The sequence below is a fragment of the Motacilla alba genome, chromosome 2, assembly GCF_015832195.1.
Source record: "Motacilla alba alba isolate MOTALB_02 chromosome 2, Motacilla_alba_V1.0_pri, whole genome shotgun sequence".
NCBI lineage: Eukaryota > Metazoa > Chordata > Aves > Passeriformes > Motacillidae > Motacilla > Motacilla alba.
In genome coordinates, this window is record NC_052017.1 from 81,289,238 (window position 1) to 81,315,886 (window position 26,649).

The following is a 26,649-nucleotide window of genomic DNA, read 5'->3' on the forward strand; positions in this document are numbered from 1 at the left end:
GGAAATTTAATGATAAAGATTTGCTTTCAGTTAATGCCAATAAAGACCTACTCCCCATTGTACAATTCACCCCAAGATATTGTTTTCTTGATTAAATTTATAATTACCACTTTGTGTAAAGCTTATTATTAAAATACCTACTTCACTTTTCTGACCCCAAGAAAATTAAGACATTAATAAATTTTTCCAGCCTTGAAAAAAATGTCTCGTGATCTTGAAGATAGTACTTACAACTTGCTGGATGTTATCCATCATCAAATATCTCCAAATCTACTTTTAAGTAGCAGGCTGTGTGCCTGCACAGAAATCAATGATATTACACTTCTGCAAAACCAGGTTAATGGAATAGTGAATCAATAAAACCCAGTGACAGATTTAGTTCATCTCCCTGTCTTCATTAGACCACCATTTAAAAATGCTGGAGAACTTTTGGAAGAAAACAAAAAGGGTAGATACAATTTTAGTAGGAAATAACATTTTCAGCATTGGAGTATGTTCAATTTAAGTTGCATTTGTGCTGACTACATACACTGGTGGTTTTTCAGCTTTTGTTGTTGTTGTTGTTTTTAACTTGCAAGGGTCCTAATTTTCTAGAAAAGATGCAGGTGCCTGTATAATACCTTGCCTTTCTGTCTTCCATTTTTGCATCTATTAAAATAATCCACAGACAACCTGAAGCTGAATACCATTAATGCTGGTAATACCTGATTTTACACATTTGCTTTTACAATTTAATATGCAGCCCTATGAAAGGATCATAAGACACTTAACATTTTGGTAATGAAAATGACAAAGCATTTATAAGTGTCTTTTGCTCTGATGTTAGAAATACCAGAAATACCAGCAAGCTGGAGGATATTTTCCTTAGCTGAACACAGCTCCCCAGAGTTCACTGATATTCTGATCGATTTTAATGAGATAAAGAATTGGTTTAAGCAACATAGTAAGGATAGAGCAAAATGAATGTCTGACCACATGTAAGAGAGATGATAAATCTAGATTAATTTTTATTACTAAAATTAAAACCAAAAAAATCATACTGCTGGCCGGGAGCAGTTAGATCCACCTTTGGCTTTTGGGATGTGTCAAAACATGAGTTTCCCTGAATTAATTCTTTTACTAATCAAAATACAGTATGAGCTTGTAAATTAAAATTTACAATGTCTTAATTTCATATTTTTAATGATGCCCCAAGTTACACTCAAACATGTGCAGGATACTGCTGAATTCTTAGAAGAGTGTGCTTTGTGCCTCCATTTGAGAAATTTGCTGGGAAACTGTTGCTGTAACATCTGAATAGAAGTCCATAAAACTTTATACATGTTATAAGTCTACAGTCTGGAAAGTCACTTTATAATTTCCTAACACTTCCTTCTGGCTTTTAATTAAGATGTGAGTAAATACTACAGAACAAGACCAGTCACACAACTGTGGTTATAAATAATAATCTTGAAAGTACTCTACAGGAGAAAGGACTCTGAGTTAAAAATTACTGTATGACAGGGAATATGAAGTGTTTGCTTTAGAAACAATTGCTATTAAAAAAAAGCCAACTTTTCACTGTGTGAACAATCAACCACAAAATTTAATTTTAAGAAGTCTAATAAAACATCCTATATTGGAATTGTCTTCCAGTTTTCAGCCTTTCTGTAACAAGCACAAATATAAATCATCTCATAACGTATAAATTCTGATAGAAATATTTATTCCAGAAATGGATTTTAATATTCCAAAATTAATTTTATAAATGTGCTCTTTATGGTTATTAATGCTCCATTTTCATATTCAGTATAACAGTATTATCATAGTCATAAGTTAAATACAGTGACTTATCACAGTGCCAACTCTGTAATCCATTTTGTCTCACTCTAATGTCCAACTGTCACCCTTATTTATAAATGCAAAGAGAGAAACAAAAAGGATTTAAGAATTTTTACCAATGTTTGGCATAACACTACTGACAGTGTTCAAAATTAGAAAGAAGCCTAACTTTGAAAATTGGCTGAAATCCTCGGTCTCTTCTGTTCAATCTAATTTCAGTTAATTGGCATCTGCAAAGTAACAATTCCAAATTTTTAAACTTTTTTTTTTTTACACTAATGAGCAAATATATATAGGAACAAGTACACATTAAATATCACTTACTTTGGCAATACCAGAATCTGTACAACAAAAATGCAGAAGAATATGAGACACGCACAAGTCACATAATACTTGAATGCAGGCAGAGTAGTTGCTCGATACTAGAAGAAAATAAAAGCAAATGTTAAAAACACAATTGCCAAAGCAGATAAAATAGCACCCAACTGAATTTTCAGCTTAAAGATGCACATATGTATAGGCAGTTCTAAGCAACAGTAAATTTCCTGTTCTTCAGTGACTTCACATCCACTCACACAGGGCAAGGGATTATCAGACATAGTATTAATAGTTTTGCTTATTGAAGAACAGTCATGTCAAATGGTTTTGCCTTGTTCCTCCACTGAACTCAATATCCCAAACTCAATATAAAAAGTTTAATTAGCAAAAAAATTCCCCTCCCCCCCAGAAAAGGAATCCCACCAAAAAGAAAATGTTAAAGCATAAGTTAAAATATTTTTAGGAATGGCCAAGCATTCTTCAAAGATTCAAAAATTCTTTGTGAATAATTCCTCAAACCGATTTTCAATTATTGATAAATACTGAATGGGCTGAAACAGTTACAAAAAATGCAATATTAATTTAGACATGAAACCTCTGAGCACAAAAAGTAGCAAAAAGTAAGCTGTGCTACAGAGCATAGCTAGGAAGCACACTGATATTTACTGAACCTATATTATTACTTCAATTAAAATATTTTATGTCTTTGTTAAAAGGCCTCATATGTCCACTACTAATGTTATGTTACTACTAAACACTTGATATTCTTAGGAGAGAGTCAATTTGATCTGTTTTGTCATGAGAAAAATCTATTTATCTCTAATTAGTCTGTCTAGAGACATGAGAATTAAGCAATGAAATATTTATCAGAGTTGCTCTGCTATTTGAGATAGATATATCTAGGTTGAAGCCAATTAAGTACTCAAAGGGAAATGATCTAAGTAGCTATTAAAGTTACTTACTCTATCCTAGGTTGGTTTTTTTTTTCCAAAGGATAAAAGTTCAAGATTTAATTACTAAGAAAAAAATACCAAAGATTATTTTCACAAAGTGCTGGAGATGCAAACTGCAGAAAATGGAAAGTGCACGAGCTGTGCCTTCCAACTGCAAGCACACAGCTGTGTCTCTGTGCTTAATGCCAAGTTCTGCCTATGAAACCAGTCCTCCAAACTTTACATGAATATGTAGAAACTCACTTCGGCAACACAGCAGCTTTTTTTACTTTTGAATTGTATGACAAATTAAAATCAATTCTTATAACTTATCTAACTGGATTACAAGGCACAAATATGTCTTTGCTTGAGGGGTACCTTTGCAGCAAGTTCTGCTCTTCCACCTGTTGAGTATGTATGTTTGTAGTGGTCCTGGTCAACAATTCTGAACCTTGAGCTGCTATTAAAATTTCACAGAATTCCAATCTTAAATTTTAAATTTGTTTCAGTGTTTCACACTTCTCCAGGCATTTCCTAATGAAGGCGGGCAATTCACTCCTTAGGTTAAACAATTGTTTTGCTTTATTATCTTTCTGTACTGTCAGGTCCTATAGGGCCAGAAAAGTTTCTCTTTAAATTAAAAGCAGACTTCTTACTGAGCTCTTTAAAGCCAAGACTGGACTTGTGAGTCATTAAAAGGCAACAAAAAAAGATATTAAAAAGATGGATCCAAAACCAACAATTAGCTCTTTGCTGTTCCACAGCATTCTACATCAGGATATTGGACTTGTACTGGCAGCATTGAATCAGCCAAGTAACTTAGCTCCCAAATTTTCTCCTAAGCCATTGTCCAAAGTACACATAATGACATATTTCTCTCAATTTCTCTTTCAGAATTCATTGATTAGTAACAACCACATTAAAATCTCATATGCCGCCAGGCACAGCTTTGATCCAATCAGTGAATCCCCAAACACTAAGGATGAGACCACACCAGGTCTCGCTTCTTCTCTCTTAGGAAGTCCTCAAAACAGACTCAAGGAGCCTTGAAACCTTTTCTACCCTAATGCATTGCCAAGCAACACATGCCTTTGTCAGATGGTGGTCACAACTATTCTGCTGAGCAGTGAAAGAATCTGAAAATCCTTTTGGATGATTTGAACTGAAAGATATCTACAAAAATAGCTAGGTATGTATTCAACCACCACATGGGACACAGAGGATACCTGCTGGACAGTGAGAGCACAGCATGGCAATACTTCCTCTAGCCCCTTCTCATCAAATTCACCAATTTACACAGCCAGTTCTGGTCCAACCTACTTCTTACTTTCCCAAAGGAAAGCATAGCTGTTCAGCCATCAGCTGCTATCAGCTGCTCATGAGAAATCAGAAAGAGGCAACTCCCCACTCTTCCTGCTGAAGCTGTCAGGGAGTAGAAATACACTCAAGGTCCACAGGGCCATAAAACAATGAAAAGGCCTGACTTACTGAACTTATTGAAAATAACTTACTTCTTTTTCCAGAGTCTTATTATAGAAAAGAAGTGATATCCTTTGAATGTCTTCAGATTTAAGCCACTGCCTAGAAAAGAGAAGGAACATTATCATTGACATAGGAAGAAAGTAGTCCTGTCCTTTTCTATTACTGAAATGCAGCAAAATAAAAAATAAGTTGGAATTAAGCAACTTCACGTGTATTGCAGTGTATATGGTGAATTTCACTGGCAGTAAAAGTGGAGACTGAAAATCACCTCTCATTTTTGGCTTCTATTGCTAAGGTACACATGAAAAAAAAAGCACAGATGAACAATTGTTTTTCTGTTAATCATGCCTAAGGAGAATGGACAGAGAGATTTATATGATGGAACTCTAACAGTGACATTCCACTCATGTCCAAAATACTGTAGTATATCCAGTGGACAGAAGAGGACCTGAGACAAAAACAGGCCTTGACAAGGTACCTGCAGGAAGAGAACTGTTACAATATGCAGGAGTGCTGGGTAGGTAAGCTACACTTCACAAACTCTTATTGCAAACAAAAATGTAACAAAAATTATTAAAAGATGTGGAGGGATTTTGTCTTTGAACTGTTTCGGTCTCTTGACCACAGCTCTGTACTATAGAGGTAAATTTCATCTTCCTGATTATAAAACCTTCTTCCCTGCTTTAACATGAGAAATAGCATAAATACTTGCATGGAAATAACAAATCTATTTTTAACTAAGTAAATCTTGACAAAAGCTTGACATAGCTTTTACAAAATGAGAGTTGTAATATGAAAGTCTACATGTATTTTAACAGACACTTGAAAAGATATTGAATATATAAATGTCAAGAGGGTTTGGCTGCTTGTACCTCAAGGGCACAATGCAAATTTGAAAACAAAGAATTAATTAAACAGATTAGTTCTGTGGACATGCTGTACTTGAGCTTGGACAATAGTAGCAGGGATCGAGATTTTTTTCCCAACATTTCCAGCAATAACTTTAAATTAGGCTCTTAACTAGTAGTGTAGCTAATGCCTCCTAAATAAAAGGGAATGTCTCAACTGACAGTCTGTAATGCAAATAAGTAGCAGCAGTGAACCACAGTGGAACATATCCTAAATTAAAGTCCTGGAGAACAGGAGTGGACAGAGTGGAGTGTAAGCTATTAGCTTTAATTTGTGAAATGGAAAATATTTGTTTCCTTGTCTGGGAGACTGTCCCTGTTTCTGTGCAATCAGTTGCATTAAAAAAAGGGTCGGTAAACATATTCAGTTCTCGGAATGCTTAATTCAAAAATACATTTCCCTTTTTGCCCTGCAATGGTTCCCATCTATGTGTGATCACAGTTAGGATTCTAAGAAGAAAGAGAACTGAAAGGCTGGTGTACATATAGCACGATTTTGTTTGGGTTCAGCTGTAATCTACTGGAGAAAACCTTCAGTTTGCAGAATATTTTTGACAAACTGAAAATGAAAATGAAAGATTTTTTCCACTTAGTTACAAAAACTAAATAAGAAGTAACCAAAGTTCCCCAAATAGTTAACAAATTTCCTGTTTTTTTCTTATGGTATCTGACAGGTGGATTGATTTAATTACCATCAGCACACTGCTAAAAAGTTCTCTCTGCAGATCTACTCCCAGGAGCCTAATCTGGTTACACACTTGATCGCATGTGAAGTCAGGAGTGCCATTTAGAGCACGTGCTGCCTCATACTCCACATTACAAGCTCACATTTTCAGAAGATTTTAGCTCTTCTTAAAAGTTCACAAAAAAGTCTGTACTGGTTTTACATAGCAGATGCTGAGAGGTCTGAGGTAAGGGAAACAGCACAACACAAATGGAAGTGGAGACTGAGTTCAGAAGAAGGAGCACAAAGTCACACACCTTTGTCACAGACATAAGGGCTAAGGAATTCTGCCTTCAGCCTGTCTCCCTGACGAGTCTGAAAATTGCCAAAGTATTTGCAAGTACATGAGGACATGTCTCTTGGGAAACTAGGTACCAAAGTTTGGCTTAAATTCTTTTGCAATTCCAGGAACAACAAAGACATCTGAATTCTGCCTGTATCCACAGAGGTGTGTGGTTTCATAGGGCTTGTACTGCTTGACAATGTACAGCAAGGAATTATGCACAAAACATAGCAGCACTGTGACTTAAAGGAAGAAAGACCAAAGAGAGTGTGTCCCTTTAACACAGCAATCTGCATTTAGCCCTCTGTAGGTACATATTTAGCAAGCAGATGGCCATCCCTCCACCTCTTGTCCTACAGTTCCCTAAGCACAAGGCTTGGGATGGCTTAGCTAGGGCTGCTCATCCCCCGCCTGTGCAGGACAGGCACTTTGAGCCAGGAGTGCTTTGTTCAAGATACAGGGTAAAGAAACCCATGGAGAAAGTGTGATGTTACACCCTAATGGCTATAGCACAGAAGCTCTTTGTTCTTCACCCACTCTTGCAATAAGGTTTTTTAATTTTTTTTTATTCAGTCATAGACCTATTTGCCATACAATCCAAATGTTCCATGTAAAAACGTTTAGAATTGCCAGTTTTCTCATAGACTTTCTTAAAACTTTTCTCTGTGATTCAGAAAACCTTTTGTTTAGTTTCACAACCACTTTTTCACTCTAGCTAATAATGTTATTTTCATTTTACAGATGAAAAATTGAGGCACAAAAATATGCATAATAATAAAGAAAACAAAAATGTGATTGGTTTTGTATCCTAAATGTAGGAAATATTTTATTTATGTTTTTTTATGTGCTTAGACTTTACAGAGTTAAACTGTTATTGAATTATCTTGACGTTTGAGGAATCAGCACTTTTCATAACTTATCCCTCAGTATTAATCAATTGAATCATAGCTTTTAAGAGATTCATTCAGCAAATCAATACAGAGCTAGGTAGAGAATCTAGTTTTGGAAGGTGACATTCAGACTTTCTGATATATAACATCATTTCTTATCTTTCTGCAGTTTCCCATGTAATTCACAAAATACAATGAAACATTTTCAGAAACCTTTTTTATCCCCAAGTTTCTCTGAATTTTATGCGCTAACTAGATAAGACAGAGACTGTCTAAGGTTAAAACATACAGTAGGGTCTCACCAATATTTTAATGCATTTATACAGATGCTTTACTTTTGACATCAAAACATCATTCTTAAAATCCTTTTATCAGAGCAAGTATACCTAAAGAAACAAAAAACCTGCCAAAATTTATAGAGCTGTTTTAGGCAAGTCTAGTATAATCAAAAGGCTTTGCCTAGCACATGACCTACTCTATTTCACTGTGTTCTCTCTATGGCATATAAATATTGACACTCTTCTAATTACTGAAAAAAATTTTCTAAATCCAAGTACCATTTAATAGGACTAAAAGATGAAAAAAACCAAAATGTGACATATGAACATTTAATAATTAGGTGTAACACTCAAGTGATTAAGATTCTGAGTAACAGAAGTGTGGGGGGGAAACATGTAATTCATCACAACTATTGTCAACACTTCTGAATGGCAATTCCCTTATTTCATCAGAGAAATATAAGAAGCTTGAACACTTATTTTGGACTGCAATTGATTTCTTTCTAGCCTTATCTATTCACCAGGAAACAGAAAACATCATACTGCCTCCAGCTCTTCCTAGGACATGGGAAAAAATACATGGCAGGTTGTTTCACTCAGCAATTCCAACATGCCCTCAAGATTAGCCTTCTCCAAGAAACCAACCAACTAACTGAGAGACATAAAACTATGGTTTTAGGGAAAGTTTCTTATTCTGAGGCATTGTTTCTGTGACAATTAGGAAGCATCAATTTTCACATCAGAATGATGTGAAAATCATTCTGACTGAGCCAGTAATTTCTTGTGTCTTAATTCTCTGCCCCCAGTTAAGATAAATCTGTAGTGTCACAGCCATGAGTCTACAGACAAACAGTTACAGAGCAAACTCCCTCTGCCAGGAAGATCAAGACAAGTCAATACCTCAGTCACACCATGATTCGCAGGCACTGTCTTATCTCATATAGTAGAAAATGTCACTTTACAGCCTATCTTCAAAATGTGCAGGGCTTCCTACGCCAGTATTAGTAACACCTTTACTGTTTTCAGACTTGGTGTGCATGTGGGAGCAAAAAATATTAAACACTGCCCTCTGTTGCAGCTTTATGTCAAAGTTGGAATGGACAAAGACAACAAAGGACAGAGGATAAAGCCATACTTTTGGGCATTGATTCCATCAATGGCTTGGATCATCCTCTCATTCAGTTCTTCCTCAAATCTTCTTTTCTGTGATTTTGTTCTGAAATGAGAAGTGTTGGAAGTTATGTCAAAAACCAACAGCTATCATAAACTTGTGAGTTTATCATAATTTTTTAACATTTATACTGCAATAGCAACTATAGGCATCAGGCCCAATGACCCTCATAATAAGCTCTTAAAAAAAACCATCATAAGCTAAAGTCCCATGCACAAACACACACACACTCACAAACCGAGAGCTTAGCTGTTAGGGAGCACTTAAATACAAACACAAGAAAATATTTCATAAAAAAACTAAGAGAGCTCAAGAAATTCTGGTCTAAGGAAAGTCTTCCACAGAGTTATGAACTCATGAAAAAGAATAGGAATACGCTCAAATTCATAAAGCATTCCTGTTTCTTGCAGGTTTTTTTCCTAGAAAACCCTTGTTAGAATTGTATGATGAGCACAAAGTATTAGTGCACTGAGGCATAATAGGTATCCCCTACCAAAATCCTGCTAACTCTTCTATTCTTGGAAGTACTTTACTCTTTTTAATAAGAAAACTTAGCACTGACTGAAATTAGTTTCAAGCATACACAATATTACTCTATTTATGAACCTTGTAACTCATCTGCAAAAAAAAAAGCTTCTTTACTTTTGACTGGACTCAGCAAGAACCCAACAGGGGATCATCACAACAGGTTTACCTTTGCTAACGTAAATTGCTGCAATCATCAATCAGCAGTTGTGCTTTCCTTGAAAATGACACATCTCAAATATTGACAGGTGATGTCTGTATTTGAAAACTTAAATCCACTGATAACTTAAAACCAGTGTTTTCTAAGAAGTCATTAGTCAGATCTGAAGTTTGACGCTTTCCTGACCAAAATATTCTTAACCTACAAATTGAATCCAGTCAAACATGAATTTTCCTCAATATCAAGGTTTTGGGTTATTTCTCTGAAACTGATAACCTGCTGTAAGTTTCAAATTAATACAGCAATTGTATTAGTGGACCTACAGAAACTTTAAAAAACACAAGTGATTTTATGCCTATTCAATGCTAGTGAATTTAGAAAAGAAAGTGCTTAAAACTTATTTTTCACAGAAATCAATCACAAAAACAACCCACGAGAAATGCATAGACAGATGAGGAGACATTGTCCAACCACAGTTAATCTTCTTGGCAGGTCCTTAAGAACTTAAGATTATTGTGTAAGGCATAAGAGCTAAGACTTTCACAAATGGAAGCCTACAGTCAGGCTTCAAACCCTACATTTGCATATTCTAATAAAATACTGATTTTCAAAGTGCTTATGATCACTGCAGCTCTATCGTGTGAGAATGATTAACTAGCTTATCTAGACTTCTAGTTACATGTCTGCCTCACTGTGGACATTAGACACCAGTAATGGAAGAAATTCCTTCCATGATATGGTATCAAGATACATTTTTTGTGCCTTCTGAATCTATTCTGGAGTAGTGTTTACAAACACAAAAGCAAGAACACTTCTGAACTGCATTATCTCCAAATGCCACAGTCCAATGGTCTTTCATTGACCGATAGAAAGTCTTTGGACATACTGTCCAAATATAAATGTGCAGTTTTAGAATTAGACTCTTTTTATTAATATCACACATGTTCAGTCAAAACTTGTTCACCTTCTGGAACTTAGCAATACTTTAGATAATTGCATAGTAACCAGAGACAATAAAAATTCAAATTTTTAGGAGGTTCATTTAAAGGACTTTACAGTATTAATGATATCACCATCTTGCCCTAGTCATCAAGGTACCAAGCAGCACCAGGAAAGCATAAAGCTATTGTGATCTTGCAAACATTTTCTGTAGCAGGAGCACTATAAAAGACCACAAAATACCTTTTGAATATCTACTACTGCAAACACACTAAAGGCTTTAAAATAATAAACTACAATACAAATACAAAGCAATTAAACAAACATACAAAATGTCTCTTTTAGTACATATTATTAGCTGTTTTAAGAAAAATTTTGAACAGCCCTTTCCATCTTCCCTTTTCTTACCCCTCTCTGGGCTTCCTCCCAATTTTCTTGTATATAATTTTCTTCCCACTGGTAGAGTACCTGGTTTGTAGTAGGTCACCAACATACCAACTCAGAATAAAGCTATTTGTTATCAGGAAGTGAATTTGCAATTCATAAGGAACATGTCTGCCAAATCTGTTTCCATAGCCCTTCTATATGTAAGAGGCATCAGCACTTAAATAAAAAAACATTGCATGAGCAATGGCCCTCAGTATTTGAAAGCATACCAGTGTCTATCTATTTACATAGATTTTCTATGGATAAGTAATTTTTTAAGATTGATTTACCTTTCTCTGCAACGCTGAAAATGATATTGCCCCATGGGAACATCCTAAAAAGCAAATAAACAAAAAGACCCCTATTAATTATACTCAACTTCAATAATATTAAGTTGCTTTTAAAACAGTGTTGAAAATAGGGTCAAGTAAGGAGAAAAGTTTCCAGTGTAAATACTTTTAGCATTCAATTAAAACTGTCTAAAAGAAAAATCCAGCTAGAAGTGAAGATGGAGTGACCTGGAATAAAACTCATCTATCAGTATAAATACAGGATAAACTAATACAACAGTCTGAATCCAAGAGTGTTTTGCTTTACCACAAGGACTTCAATGTCACCACTGTTTGGATGTAGCCCAAACTCTTGCCAGCTTCAGCAAAAACTAATCTTTAGTGGTTTTGAAAAAAACAGACCTGATTGGCCAAATACAGACAATGGTCATTATTTTTTAATTAATAGCAATGGCACCCATCACAGCCACATTCTTTGTGATTAATAGTGATGGCTGGGTACTTCCTGTAATGAACCTGTCACAATCCACATTCTGATGCACTATATTTATTAAACAAGAATATGTCTCACCAGTACAGGAACAAAATTGAATGCCAACGTTGAAAACTATGAGAATTTACCTTTACGCATTCTCTTTTAAGAAGTAGAAGATAATGTAATGTACAAGCTGTAGATTGTCCGTATTCTACTGACAGCAGCATAACAGAGTTAGTAAAATTAAAAACAAATCTGTTTAGTGTAAAGGATGCAACATTGAAATATAGTACTCTAAAACTGAGGCCTTCAACCACAGCTAAGGACTTGTAGGTGCACCTTCAAAAGGTGGATGATACAGTAAGTATGGATTTGGTTGCTGGAGTACTCTGAATAAAGTCCACCTAAAGTATCACAGGGATTATTTTAACTTCACAGCCTTTGCTCCAGGTTTGGCTGTATTCCAAATGGAGAATGTAGCTGAACAGCCAATAAATCTCTAGGAATTTCTCTGTATTAAAGGATTTCCTTCCTAAAGTTATTGCATTCTGTCTTTATGTTCAAAATATCTTTCCACAAGACAAAGAGCAGCCACTGCACATGCTGTGACTTGGTGCGGGGTCTGAGCTCAGAGGGTCAAATTTTGCACTTTAGCAAGTGTGACAGACTCCTTTGAATTCAGAGATGCACTTACACCCTAATCCAAAACTGGAAAAGCTTCCAGCAAATTCACTGCATTTATGCCCTGTACAACTACATGTCTCTTCTTCTACCAGAAATAACCAGGTATTTAGCAGTGAGCAGCTTTTTCCATTCAAATATTGCTATATTGTACAAAATGACATAAGTAGGCCCCTACTGTTGTGCTTATCTTGCCGTTTTCAGTGGTCATGCTGTCCCTGTGGTGCAAGTGTGCAAATGGCTTGGCAGCTCCCCAGGATTCCAGGTACCGGGTCATGCGGACGGAAGCTCTCATTTTGGCTCCATCGAGAGTATGCCGAGGCCGAATGTGGTGCTGAGGGCTTCGCTTCTCTCCCTGGTTGACAGAGGACAAAAGGTGATGTCAGCCTTTGTGCTCACGACCTTTTGAAGCAGCAGTGCGTCATCTGGCACCACAGATCTCCACGATTAAGGACTTATAAATGGAGAGATGCTAAGAACCTGCAATTCTTAATGATATTGCTGGGAAACATCAGCGACTTATTTCTGAAGAGCGGGAAACATTTGCACTGCAAACATGATATATCTGTAGGCATCAGTAACAGCCCTGATCAATATCTTATTGTAGTGAATTATTCAATAAAGAGATTAGCGGTCCTGCTCAAAAACAAGTATGACTGGCCACAAAATAAAAGTACTACTAACCTTAGGATTGATTACAAAGTAAGTCTTAACATTATGCTCTTTCAGGTATGGGTCCCTCACATCTCCATCCCCATCTTCCACTTTGTAAGCTCCATTCAAATGTGCCAAGGTGACTGAGGTGATGTGAACACGGCTGAAATGATATTTTAAAAGAAGGACAAAGTCACAGATACTGGTCAAAAGCATTTAGACCTGATCAACCTTTTTGGATACACCTTTTATTTGCAGCTCACTTCTTTTGCAGTCCCTCTAATCTAAATTTTAGAAGTTCTAATGGGCATAAATCCAAAGGTTTCTATCCAGAAAAAAAAAAAATGTTCCTTAAATCACAAGAAATACTGAGTGCCCCAGTTTTGGTCTTTTTTTTTCCTCAAGACATCACCTAAGAATTAGTACAGGCATCTCCATGAAGGCTGATGGCTTAGGACATGGTGCCTATGCATTTTTCCATGACTGAAAAATCCAGGTGTCCGAAGCTTAACGGAGAAGATTCTTACCCTGGGACTCCCCCAGCTTCCATGTGATTGGCCAGGGTAACATCATGAGACCACACATCATACTGCCACTTCTGGAGCCCAATAACACCGCAGAGCACGTTCCCGGAGTGCACTCCTACGCGCATGTTAATGTCCACTCCAGTCGCATCTCTCACTTTCCTGCGGTTGAGAATAAAGCCTCTGTTAATACACATAATAGGCCCTTTGTTTTCTTTTAATTTACCAGTCAAATTATGTGGATGGCACACCCCTAGAAGCACTCAAGGCCAGGTTGGATGGGGCTCAGTGCAACCTGCTCTAGTGGGAGGTGTCCCTGCCCACAGCAGCGGAGCTGGAACTAGATGGTCTTTAAGGACCATTCCAATCCAAAACATTCTATCATTCTATGATTCTATGAAAGTAGCAGTAACAACATTTACCTCTTCTTAGCATTGCCTCCATTCTTTTAATGCTATGATTATACATTATCTTTCCTATTATCTGTATTTGCAACAATTTGCAGAAATATTAATTTTCAAGTCTGTGTCTGAAGTTCCTTCTTTTATATTAATCTGAAATTATTTGGGAGGGCTGTGGTGAATAGTGGAAATGTTTAGTCTCATGGTAGAACCTAAGGACTGTTTTTGTTCTACAGGCTGCTTTTTGAGGTCTGGAACTGCTGTTACGCAGAGTTCTACCTATAGACCCCAATGTTTACATCAGAGACCTTCTCATATCTGACATATCTGAGAGGAAGGATGAAAACCACAGCACCTCAGGATATTCCACAAGCTAAGGCTTGTACAGTCTTTGGGAAATGGGCTCAGTGCCATCCAGGCTGTGGAGAACATAGGTTCAACAACCTTCCACATGCTTAGTGAATGCTGCACTCTCTAGAATTATATACAGTGAATGAAAGGCTACCCTCACTGTCCAGACCACATCTAAACCTTTGATCTTTCCAGTCACAAAGTATCTGTTCACCCCATCTCAAATCTCAGAAGAGCCCTACACATAAGATAGGCAATTATCTTTGCAGAAGCAGTTCTTCTGAATCACTGGTGCATGACTGAGGTCAAACAATCAGAACATTTCCAGACATATGTCACATGGGTACCTAACCACATACACAAAGAGTAACAAAACTAATTCAAATATCTCCAGGCTTAGACAGCTCTAAGAAATGGGAAGATTACAATTTAACCGGATTTACGTATTTAAACCCCAACTGATGTGGACCCAAACCTAGCCAGTAATAAGCAATGTCCACACACACTTGGAGAAAGTCGGACTATTAATGGAAGAAACAGCTACAGAATAAGAAAACCAAATGGCTCCTAGTTACAAGTTGGGTGCACAGTTCTAGCAACATCTTCAATCTCGGTGATAAGAATCATCAGCTCTATACCTTCTGAATTATTTAATTAATGTGACAGTTTTCTCTTTTTTTTTTTTTTTGAAAGGGAACATAGAATGCAAGAGGCCTAATTTAATATGGTATCATATCAAAGGTATGGTATCATATCATACTGCATTTAAGCAGTAATTCTCAAGAGTTTTTTTCCCTGGGAAATGAAAATAACAGGATCATGACTGAAAGTGTTTTAATTCCATCTGTCTCTCTCAAGTGTTTATTGGTATTTCTTTTCACATTGCCATTTTTACACTGCTCTTGTGTAGCTGACACTTGAAAATGAACTGCCTGTAAATGGTCTTTGTAAGCAGTTTGCAAATCACAAACACCACTTTGCTCTGCACAAGGTATATGACACAAGCCTAGCACTTTGGAAAAAAGTGTTTTAAAATACTGGGCAAAATGCAAGTGGAACATTTATCCTCTAGGAGTGCTTGTCAAAAGACTGCCCTTCCACATTCTGCAGAATAAAGGAAGAGCAAGCAGAATAAAGTCTGCTTTTTAATAAGCTCTCAGGATTTAAGCATGGGAGCAAACAGAATTGTACCAGAACTGAATCTCTTTTTCTGTCTCATAAATTAAAGAAACCACAGGAGGCAGTAAATTAGCAGTGTAACTCTAGACCAAGTTAGGGTTTACCACTTCTCTCCTGATCTCCTTGAACAATTGCTATGACAATGCAGGCACTGAATGCATTCAAGAATGCAGACTATCACATCCCCAGAGGATGTCTGCATTACCTACAGAAGCATATCTGAAACTTCCCACCTTTATTTCATTTTCTGCTCCCCCTGTCTCTCTGGTTTTCTTCAGCACAGCACAGTCTGTGTGCCAGCCTGATTGGGCAGTCAAAATACTCATCAAGACTGTATTTTTCCTACTGCAGTGTGAAATTTGAGTTTGAAAGCATTCTGCATTTTTCAGAGACCCGGTAAGATTGCAGGTAACTGTAGCAACTTTACTCCATACAAACAAGAGTTCAGGTCATTAGGAAAGCATCTAGATGCTTTACCTGAGCTTTATTAATCTCTAATTCTGGACCAAGGTATCTAAGACTCACCTAGCCCTTTCTTACACATTTTAACACATTGACTGAGCCTTAGGCATTTAATTCCCTGCAAATTACCAGCTTTAACAGCATAGTTTCCTTTTGGATCAGACCTGCAGGAATGAAAGCATACCTAAAAGAAGTCTTTTATTTTGTATCTAGCATTCAAAATGGTATAACCATCTTATATCCCACAGTTTCTTTCACTTTCATTTGAAATGGAAATTGTTTCATGCTACCAAATCAAAGGAAGCGTCTGAGAATATGTGACTCAGAAACATACAAATAAGGAAGTCACCAGACAGACAAGGAGGTAGAGTTTGAGCTGAATGGAAACAACACATATATTCACACACAAAAATATTTTGCCTCAACAGATAAGCTTTGTCCTTAAAGCATCCACCTAAGGTGGCCAGCTCTCAGCATCACGGGCAGCACTGGCATTTATGGTTTGATAAAGTAAGCATCCCACTCCTGGGCAAGCAGGCTGCAGACTGTAAGAAACATTGGATTTGTTCCAACACAGAGCAGAGAAGCAAAGCACTTAATCAATGGGACTAGAGTCCATGTTTAAATGGGAACAATCCATAGCATAGGAAAGCTGAATTGCTCAAAATGGAACTACACATTAGGTAAGAAGACTGAATAAGACTTTGTAGTACAGATCACCTGGCAATTTGGCAGAATTCCTCCTTTTCTGCTTCAAAGAGAACTGGAACTGAAACCATATTCAGGTGGTAAAATCTATATAGAACTGCTAATATAAACAGCAAACTACTTTATTTCAGCAGCTTACACACCGAGGGGGCAGTTTGCACCTCAGTGACTGAATGTAACAATAATTTCTATCTGACAAAAAAGGTATTTCTGATAGAGCAAGTGAAAGATATTGAGTGACACACTGCTAATAGCAAGAGTATTACTACTTCTCATTTTACAGGGCACAGAAGCATGTCAGGAGATGCTTCCATACAAAGATGCAGCAATCACACAACAAAATATGGAGTTGCTTAAGAATCAGCAATTTTCATTCACCTGCAGCCTGCGACACTTGACATAATACTTTGAAAGGATTTGAAAACACAGGGTACAGATTCCTCACTCCTTCTGTAAACAGGTTGTGGTAATCAGGCATCTGTCTATGGGAGCATTGTGGTTTCTGACTACAGTAATAAAGTCAGATCAGAATATGCTTTACAACTAATCTGTAATTTTCTAGTCTATAAGGCTGCTTACCAAGAACCTGATCATACAACATTAACAATGAACATTCTTGATAGCAGCCTGAGAAGAAAGTTATTTCAGAGAAGACTGGAAGTTCTGAAGTGTGAGGAACTGACAGATTGCTCTCTGAGCTCAAGTAAAACATTGCATTATGATGTGTGATATATTTTGGTTCTTTGTGAAGGGTACTTTATGGCACAAGTTTAGTGTTGCTTTTCCAGCACCCTGTAATTTCCTCTTAAGTAACAAAGCAACAGGTCGATCAGAAACTCTGTGCAAATACTTTTAACTCACTTTTTTCACACAGCACACAGATGTTTTGAAATGCAAACCAAAAAGCTCTCATTTTGAATCAAAGGCTGGGGAAAAAATCCCAACATTTTTAAGCCAACCAACAAGGAGGGCCAGAACTTTGGGACTGACACCCTTTTACCAACTGCTCTACAGAAGGGATGGTAGCTTTACTTCCTAGTATGCTAAAAAAGCAATGGTTCAATTGTGATACTAAGTGAAAAAGAGAAAGCAAGCAGTGAAAGTAACTGAAATGCAACCAAATCTGTAGACTTTTATCTTGCTTGGCAAGGAGAAATTCTCCCAAGTACCATTTAAAAATTCAATTTCTTTGGACACTACGTAAGTTACAACCATTTTTGGACGAAGAAACAACATTTTAGAGAATGCAGCAACCTGATTCCTGTACTGAGGTTAGTTTTACAAAAGACTGCTAAAACAAGGAGATCAAATACTAGTTCCCAAAAATACTATACCTTTTCCATGAACACATAAAAGGGAAAAGAGCCAAATTTGCTTTAGTCAACCTACCCATACAGTAATTACCCTGGACTGAGTTAGAAGACCAGATAACTAAAAGCCAAATCCCTCTTGTGACTACAATTACACACATTTAAGGATTAGAGGAGTAATTTTGTATGGCTACTTCATTAGACATTAAGATCGACACAGTTCAACATAATTATCCATTTCATGATGAGGTGCACGTCACACATATACCTCACAAGGATGGGTCAATATCTCACTTTGCTGAATGGACAGTGGTTAATGTGATCTAGACAAAACCACAAAAATTGGAACTTACAGAAGAGCATACCAAGTTTTAAAATCAAAGTCTGGCTTATTAGAAAAAATAAATCACGCAGAAGACTCCCAAATATCCAGACCTCCACATGATACACATTTTTGCCAAGTGTAGCTCACCTATATATATTAATTTTAATGAAGGACTGGTTTTAAAGGTTTTTTCTAAAAGTTTAGTACTTACTTAATGGCTTCACACATGTCCAGTCCCATTTTCACACAATTCTTGGCATGATTTTGAAGAGATATAGGTAGTCCAGAAACACAGTAATAGCAGTCACCTAAAATCTTAATTCTCATACATTCATTTTCCTGGAGGAAAAAAAAAGCAAGATGAGACAGTGACTTTCAATTTGAAATACATAAATGAAGGGTTACTGTTACAAAGATTGACTTAAATGACATTAGCAAAGTCTTTCTACTAAAGCTTGCTTCAGTACAGAAGGGCTTGCTACAACAGAAACACTGAGAAAGTTTTGTATGGTTGATCCCTCCACCAGTAAATCCCTCCTCCTTAATAGGCAAAAGGAGGAAGTAATTTCACTGCAGAATATGTTCACACCTGAGAATAAAGAACTGAGGTAAACTATCATGTCCTCAATCTAAATAAAGCCTTTTTGTTTGAAATAATAAATCAAAAGATGTGGTCCTCCACATTTACATTGATGAAGATATACTATGGAATGGTTCCAGAAGCTAGCAATCATAATAGTATTTCTATATTTTATACTCTAAGACCATGTAAAAATTTTCACTTTTTAAAAACTGAAATTTAATTTTAATTTATTTTTATTTTTAAAATACTTGACAATATTTTTTCAACAAATAAAAACACAGGAGATTTTTATCTGTTCTGAGGTTCCTGATTTTACATTTACACATGAAGTTTGGCTTAATTTTTATTAAAAATGACACCTAAATAAGCAGAATAAAACATTCTGATTGTATTTGATTCTTTCCTTGAGTAATAAAGAGGCTGTGGTCAGTAATTAAAATTGATTTGATCAATATTGTCTCTCTTCTCCTTCAGTCTCATAAATGCTTTTTTTGAGACCAGAAAACTGACTAACGCTTTTCTATCTTGAGTTTCTTAATCCTTGATATTGCAAAAAATCTATTTAAAGAAGTGTTCATCTGCCATTAAGCCTTATTGGGCTCCACGAGCTGTCTCTATTGGTCCTATTAGAGAGCTATCTTGGGTTTCACAGACTGCCACTCTGGCAGAAATGCACTGCTGCACTCAGACCAGAGCCAGATCATTTTCTTCACACGTTTCAAATCCAATCTTCCTGCCAAAGTCTCAGAAATGCTGCACGAAGACCCCAAGAGGAAAAAAAAAAAAAACAACAACATTTTAAAGATGATTTTCTTATTGAAACTAACAGCAGCAGCCCATAGCAACCCACCTTGGCAATCTGATCAAACTTGCCAAAGAGCTCATTTAACATGTGCACCAGCTCCCCTGGAGAGCAGTCACTGGCCAGGCGAGTGAATCCCACGATATCAGCGTACAAGATGCTGCAACAGAAATGAGCAGAATCTTCGTCACAGCTTCCTCCTGCAGCACACTCAGATCCATCAACCAAACAACAGCAAAACCTGAGCGAGGGCCCTGGACTGCACAGGGATATGCCCATACCCAAAACAGCCACTACTAAATGTAGAACAATAAATATAACTGCATCTATAGGTAAATGTATATTTACCTTTATGGGTGTTGCGTTCATAGGTAATATATACCTATATGTACCTTTATAGGTATTACCTTCTCAGGTACAACATTTATAGGTATACCTGTATTTATAGGTACTTATAAACATTCTATACCTCTATCTGTTATGGCACAGAAAAAAGAAATATTTTTCCAAGTCACAAATCAGCAGTATAATAATAGCAATATATAGTTTAAAAGGACTATTGGAGCTCATAAGAGAACAAGAGCTTCCTCAAAAGTCCTGCAACATTTTTAATAAATTAGTTTTTAAGAATATAATTCAAACTAGCTTGTCCAATCAAAAAAAAAAAAACAAAACCAAAACCAAAACAAGCAAACAACAATAAAACAGACAAAAGAACCTTGCTAAGAAGAAAGAATGTTTGAAATGAAAGTGATTTATTTTTTCAGCTACTAGAAGTTTTTAAATAATAAATAATTAGATCTGTCAGCAGAATATTTTATCTCAGGTACTGTGTAAAATACATCCGTGATACAGCTGCCTCTGTTTACATGATACAAATCCTGAGAAATTGTTCCAATTAAGAAAATCACAAAATCTGAATCATACCACTGACAGGAACTACAATTTTGACTAGCATACACAGAAGCAGGATTTGGTACTTCGATCTGAAAACTGAAGACATTATTAAAAAAACCAACCTATTATTGTGTGGCTTTTTCTCAAAAACTGCTTTGTATTAACACCTTTGCGGCTCTTCTGGAATGTAGCACTGTCAGCATTCGATCAAATTAAGGGATGCTACATATGAAGCTGTTGAAAAGCATATTTTAAAAAATGTTTTCTTAATTCCTCCCTTAACCCTTTCTTTCAATTTTTTTTTTTGAATGTTGCTGGTACATTTTATTACAGTACAATACCTCACATTGGTGTGCCTTTTGACATACAAATTGTGGAAGTTGTTGGTGTTTTCCAGCTGGCCTGCCTTTGGACCTTGTAACCTCTGAATGATCTCTGCTTTCATTTCCATGGCAATGTGAGCAGGCAGTAAAGAAAGTAGAAGACGCTCCTAAAATTTAAAATGAAATCCACAGTTTCTTTAAGGAGAATAAATTTAGTATGGCATCAATACTGTGCAAGGCACACCCTATTGTCAATACCACAGAACATTTTGATGAGGCTTGCTCTCAGGCCTGGTTGGAGCTCCAAAGTTAATCAGTACCTTGAGGAGTGTGACAAAGACATACACACATTTCCAAGTAATACCTGCCTTCTTCAAGGTTTTGCGTATATTAGAAAAAGCTGAAGCTAAGCTTAACATTTCATGAAGTTATCTACAGGAATCTATTCAATATCTGAGTAGGATGCAGCAAATGAAACAAGAGTCACAGGCCAGTCCAGAGGACTTAATTGGAAATACAGTTTAATTCAAGCAGGAATAAGCTAAATCTTTTTTTTTTTCTTTCATACATTTTAAATGGTCTGCCATAATTTTAGCAGTTAGACTGAAAATAAAATACAGACACAGAACATGCTGAAAATGATGAATTTTTGCAAAGCATTTTGATAGGTACTCTCTCCTTTAATATGGCATTTGACAAATTCTTTTCTAATTAACCTAAAAGCACATAAAATACTAAAAAAACCCAAACCCTACATATTTTTCCTCATCATTTGGCATTAGGGTCTTCCTCTTCATTTGATATTGTGCTCTTCCTTTTCTAAAGCTCTCTGACACTTCCATTTTGCCCATTTCACCTGTGACAGCTTTAGACTGATCCTACTTCTCTGGAAACCAGGTCAACAAGAACTCTGTAAAAAAAAAAAAGTCCTTGCTTTATCATATTCCATCTTGAAACTGAACAAGAATTTCCCATTTTCTCACAGGCAGACAGGAGAGACTCCTTCTGGCTAAGAATAAAAACTAGAAGCCTGAACCAGTGAAGAAGGAGAAGGCATCTGAAAAAGCCCCTGACAGAGTCAGAGAGAGAAACCGCTACACCAGAAAAGATGATGACCTCAAAAAGTGCATGATTCTCAGGTGTTACTCAGAATGACACATGCTCTTTGGTTCACAAGAGTATTTCTGCAGACTTTGCAGTTCTGTTCATGAAGGTACCAGAAGAAGTGTAGCCATTAATCCAATCCTCTGCCTGGGATAATTACTCCTGTTCAGGTCTGATGACCTTGAGTAGAGCAAGGCAATAACGGGGCTATAGACTCTTCTAATATTTGCAGCAACCTTGGCTATCTGTCTCTGTCAGGTATAGTGACAAATTCACATTCCTCATAGCATTTGTGCACTTGTAAGCATAGCATTCAATTACATGAGGCCCCCTGAAACTGATCCTGCACATATTTGGAAAAAAATTCTATTGCAATGAATCAAGACAGAATCTTGCTTTGCTGCTAATTAATATTGAACTAATAATTTATTTCCTAAATTTTATTTCTTAGTATGCTTAGGCATTTTAGCAAGCTCACATCCAAGAGACCAGTGTATTTTCATTGCTTATGTTCACTGGCAATGTTTCACTTCCAGGGCTCCTTGGTGAAGGTATTTTGCTAACTTGTAAATAATACCTGTACGACCAATCAATTTTTTTCCATAATGAAAACTTACTCTTCCAGGTTGCTCTTTAACAGTACAGGATTGTTCAGACTTGTTAACAACTGAAATTACACAGCTAATGAAGAGGTGTAGCTCTTAGCAACAATTTTACATCACTATACTCCTTTTATACCATGGATAGTAAATGCAAGCTGGTTCACTATCTTCCTTTGAATGTTGTGATTCCAGACACACAGTGATGCAGACACTCAACGTCTAGGTTACTGCTTACCTCTTTGAAACTCAGAAAGGCTGGTAAAAGGTCATATAGCAACAAATATTTCAAGGAAGCAAGCAAAACCCAAAAAGTTTTCATAGAAAGCAGCATAAAGTCAACTACAAGCTAAAGAATCATATGAGAAAAAGGAAAACAGAATGCCCTCATTTTGTAGGGGACATCAGGAGAGATGGAACATTTCCCCTTCTTTTTCTCTTCAGGCCAGCCCATTATTCCGTTCTGCTTAAACATCCTGGTGAAGCTGTTCACCACACCAGAATTCCCTCCAAAGAATGTTTTCCTTCCTCCATTTTCACTGTACAAAAGCAAAGGCTGCAACCAAAGGCTGCTTCAGAGAACTGCAATTGGTGAAGCACACTGCAGAACACCTTGCCATACCCAGGTGCACATATAGCCTTCAGCCACCCTCTCCATCCTGCAGGCTTCAAGCATTCACACTTCAGTCCTGATGTTATCACTTGTGTGATAATGTAGATTGTTCATTTTCATTTCTTTCACTAACAGACAGCTGTGAAAGAACGTGAATGTTAACTACTCATGGGCACTGTGGCTGGGCTGGTCAGCTAAAAATCTTAAGAAATGCAAAGCACACAAGAACAACTCTTCCTTCCTGTTTTTTCATTGCTGTTGGCTCAAAAGAGCATAGTGGAGGGATCAAAATCTCTTGCTGATCAGCTTGTAGTGCACAATGTTCTGCACTGAAACTCCTGCAGACTGAAAAATGTGAGGAACACCACAAATCAAGACTACAGCTTATGCTGGCTTTATATTTGGTAATACATTCTATTCTGTACTACCCTCTCAAAGGACAGAAAGTCTACACATCAAAAACTAGTTGAACTGAGATACAAGACGCTGACTTTTAGACAAAAATCTTCCTTATTTGTAGTAGACAGAGAAGCTACTCTCTTACAGTCTAACAGTCTTTTTCTATCTCTTACAGTCTCTTACACTCTTACAGTAAGAAAAAAGCTGTAATAATTCTGAATGCAGGTCAAGAGGTACCATTTAAAAGTCTTCAGACTGAAAATAATAATACCTGCTTCTGGTGGAAGAGAAACTGCTGTGCTATGACAATAATGAAAATCTCACAAATGTCCTTCCCTAGAATATTAACAACATGATCTTAACAACTTATACAGGGGACTTAAGCACACAAGACTGTTTCCTGACTTATTCCCTGGGACTATGCTTTCCTCTCAACCATTCAAGTCACTTCCAGCCTCAAGTCCTAGGGCTAAAAGATACAGCCCACTGTCTATACTGAATACAACATACAAGTGCCTTTCAATACTATAGGTTAAGTACTTCTCTCTTCTCCACCTGAACCCCACTAGAAGGATAGCAAGTAGTCATCCTTCCTGGGTTCTCCAGCTGCAGATTTTCTGTGGCATATGTCAAAATGTTATTTGAGTTCCTGTTCTCTCAGTCTCTCACATCCAAGTTGATCTCTTTGTCAGAATTTTTCTTGAAACAGATGACTTTAGCAGTGGTTCTTAGTTACACATCACTCCTCTAAAGCTTGATAAACTCTGGTTGCTTTCTAACCTAGAATAAGTTGGCACAGCTTAGTTAAAGAACATAGCATTGTGCTGTTTTCTGCAAGGTGGCAGTTGCATGTGAGTATCTCGCAAAATACAATGCTGTTGTTCTGCAGCAAACAAGCACAATATCTTCAAACACTGGTATAGGTTATTTTCAAGAGTAACTTTTTCACAAATCAATTTGGCCCGCGGCAATAATGCTTTATTTATTTGCTCATTCCTGTTTTGTTACGCAAACTACCAATACTGATTCATTTATTTGCACAAGATTACATCATGATCAACACTTTACTGAGCTTAAATGTAAGAATTTATAGATCTAAAGGCTAAATATTCTTTCACCTAGTCTGATCTCTTGAATAATACAGTAACAGAATGTCATTAAGGAAAAACAAAGGTAGTCTGATAGGACTCACCCTATTAAAATCAACTTTGTGACTTGCTATCAATGGAGAGAAGCTGTCCTTCAAGGCAATTCACAGAATAGAACACTGAAGTTCTGAGGTAGCAATGCTCTCTCTCTCTCTCTCTCACTCTGTTATCTAGGGAAGGAACTGCAGGTCCAAATTTTGGTCTTACTCGAAGAAATGTTTCTTGTTAAGCTTTTTCTGACATTCAAGAAGTCTTCAGAAAAACTATGTATTTGTAGATCAGCAAAGGACTACAGGAATATTTTTGTCCTTATAATCCTGTATAAGGATATTTTTGTCCCTTTCAATGTCATTTAGGGCACTAAATATTGAATTCTGCTTTTCTGTGGATTGGATTTTGTTTTCAGATTCCTGTGGCATATATCTAATCATCTCTTTAGCAAGTTTGACAAACCAGGTCAGGAAGTCAGTAGTAAGAGCTCGAAAAGCAATTAGCCTATGCATGCATCCTGCTTCACTACAAAGTTTAGAAATAAACTCAAATAACATCAAATTTTAAGCTGCCCTTGAAATCTATAAAGAAATAACCTAAAAGAAATGAATTTTCTGATTCCTGATCACAAAATGATGGAACAGTCAAGAGCTGATAGAGATGGTGATCGAGAGGGTATTTGTCAAAGTACTGTACTGTTAACCTAAACCTGATGATCATCCTCTAAAATACACCTACAAGAATAAAGAGTTGTAAAATGTTTTTTCTTAAAGCTAACTTGGCCTCCTAACTGAGACATGAGAAGATTCCTGAAAATTACCTGCTATTATCTCCTTAAATTTAGCCAATGTTAATAACCTCAATCCATCTCATTACTTGTGCCGAATCCAATAAATTGATTTTACTTATACACAACAAAAAAGGTATTCAATCTTGACTACAGAGACATCAAGAGATGCAGAATTCACCAACTTCCAGTCGTTAACCACCTGAACTGTTAAGAACTGTTAAAAATGTGTTCTTTATTTCTTACTTTGAAGCCTTGGCCCTGTTATATCTTTCTCAGCTCAAGATTAATGTCCCTACTCTTACTCCTGTAAACACAGGTAACTGTTTTTCTGATCAAGTAAACAGACTGAGGTGTAAAAATCTCCTCCTTCTAAGTATTTTCTACACTCTCTTCTCAAAACCCTCAACAACCTTCAAGCATTTTTAAGGGTTTCTTGACACAAATCCTAACATTTTGCTTCAGCAACAAAGACATGCACACATTTATTTCCCTCAGTATGTCCATGACTTACTCTGTGCAGCCTTCTGATGTAACATCCTTGGAGTTCCCTGATTGCAATTCCATTTCTCCTATTTTCTCCAAAATATTGTACAAAGTTGCAGCCTTACAATATCCTAGCTATGGCCCATACTCTTTTAGAATTCAGATGTCTCTTCAGAAAGTTACAAAAAACTCCCTTGATTAATATTGTTTATAAAGTATTCAATATGATGATATTCATTATCAGGCTAGTATTTACATTTTCTGCAAAAATTATTGTCTGTGAATGTCTTCACATACCTCCTAGATCATTAATAAAACATACAAAACAGCATAAACAATGAGATGAGATTCTTGTAGAACATAACAGACATGCTAGTTCATTGAACAACCCCACTGATAACTTCCAGTTATTCCACTCAAAATCTATTAGACTGTGCTATCTTGCTGGGCAGAGTCAGCACTTTTATGCTGAACATCACTGAATCAAAAATCTTACTGAAATCTTTTGATTATGGAAAGTTACTTAACCCAAACCTGTACCCATTAAATACTAAAAAACATTTTCTTATTACTTGATTTCTTACCAAACTGTTGAGTACATCACTCTATTTCTTTCCAAATACAATCCCATCACAGCAGCTCCTTTTATTTCATACTGATTGTTTATACTTTTTTCTATCTAGTGGCAGCCACTTCCTTG

General features: G+C 36.6%; 1 protein-coding gene across 1 annotated transcript in view; it reads right to left on the reverse strand.

Moving 5' to 3' along the window:
• ADCY2 (adenylate cyclase 2) overlaps positions 1-26,649 on the reverse strand; it is a 204,841-nt gene that overhangs the window by 50,866 nt on the left and 127,326 nt on the right. The window contains exons 5-14 of the mRNA XM_038130098.1: positions 20,841-20,989; positions 19,651-19,762; positions 18,429-18,556; positions 13,485-13,643; positions 12,988-13,120; positions 12,482-12,658; positions 11,148-11,191; positions 8,772-8,852; positions 4,583-4,652; positions 2,146-2,243 (exon numbers count right to left, since the gene is read on the reverse strand). Coding sequence (XP_037986026.1) covers positions 2,146-2,243; positions 4,583-4,652; positions 8,772-8,852; positions 11,148-11,191; positions 12,482-12,658; positions 12,988-13,120; positions 13,485-13,643; positions 18,429-18,556; positions 19,651-19,762; positions 20,841-20,989 — 1,151 coding nt within the window. The remainder of the gene's footprint in view (positions 1-2,145; positions 2,244-4,582; positions 4,653-8,771; positions 8,853-11,147; positions 11,192-12,481; positions 12,659-12,987; positions 13,121-13,484; positions 13,644-18,428; positions 18,557-19,650; positions 19,763-20,840; positions 20,990-26,649) is intronic.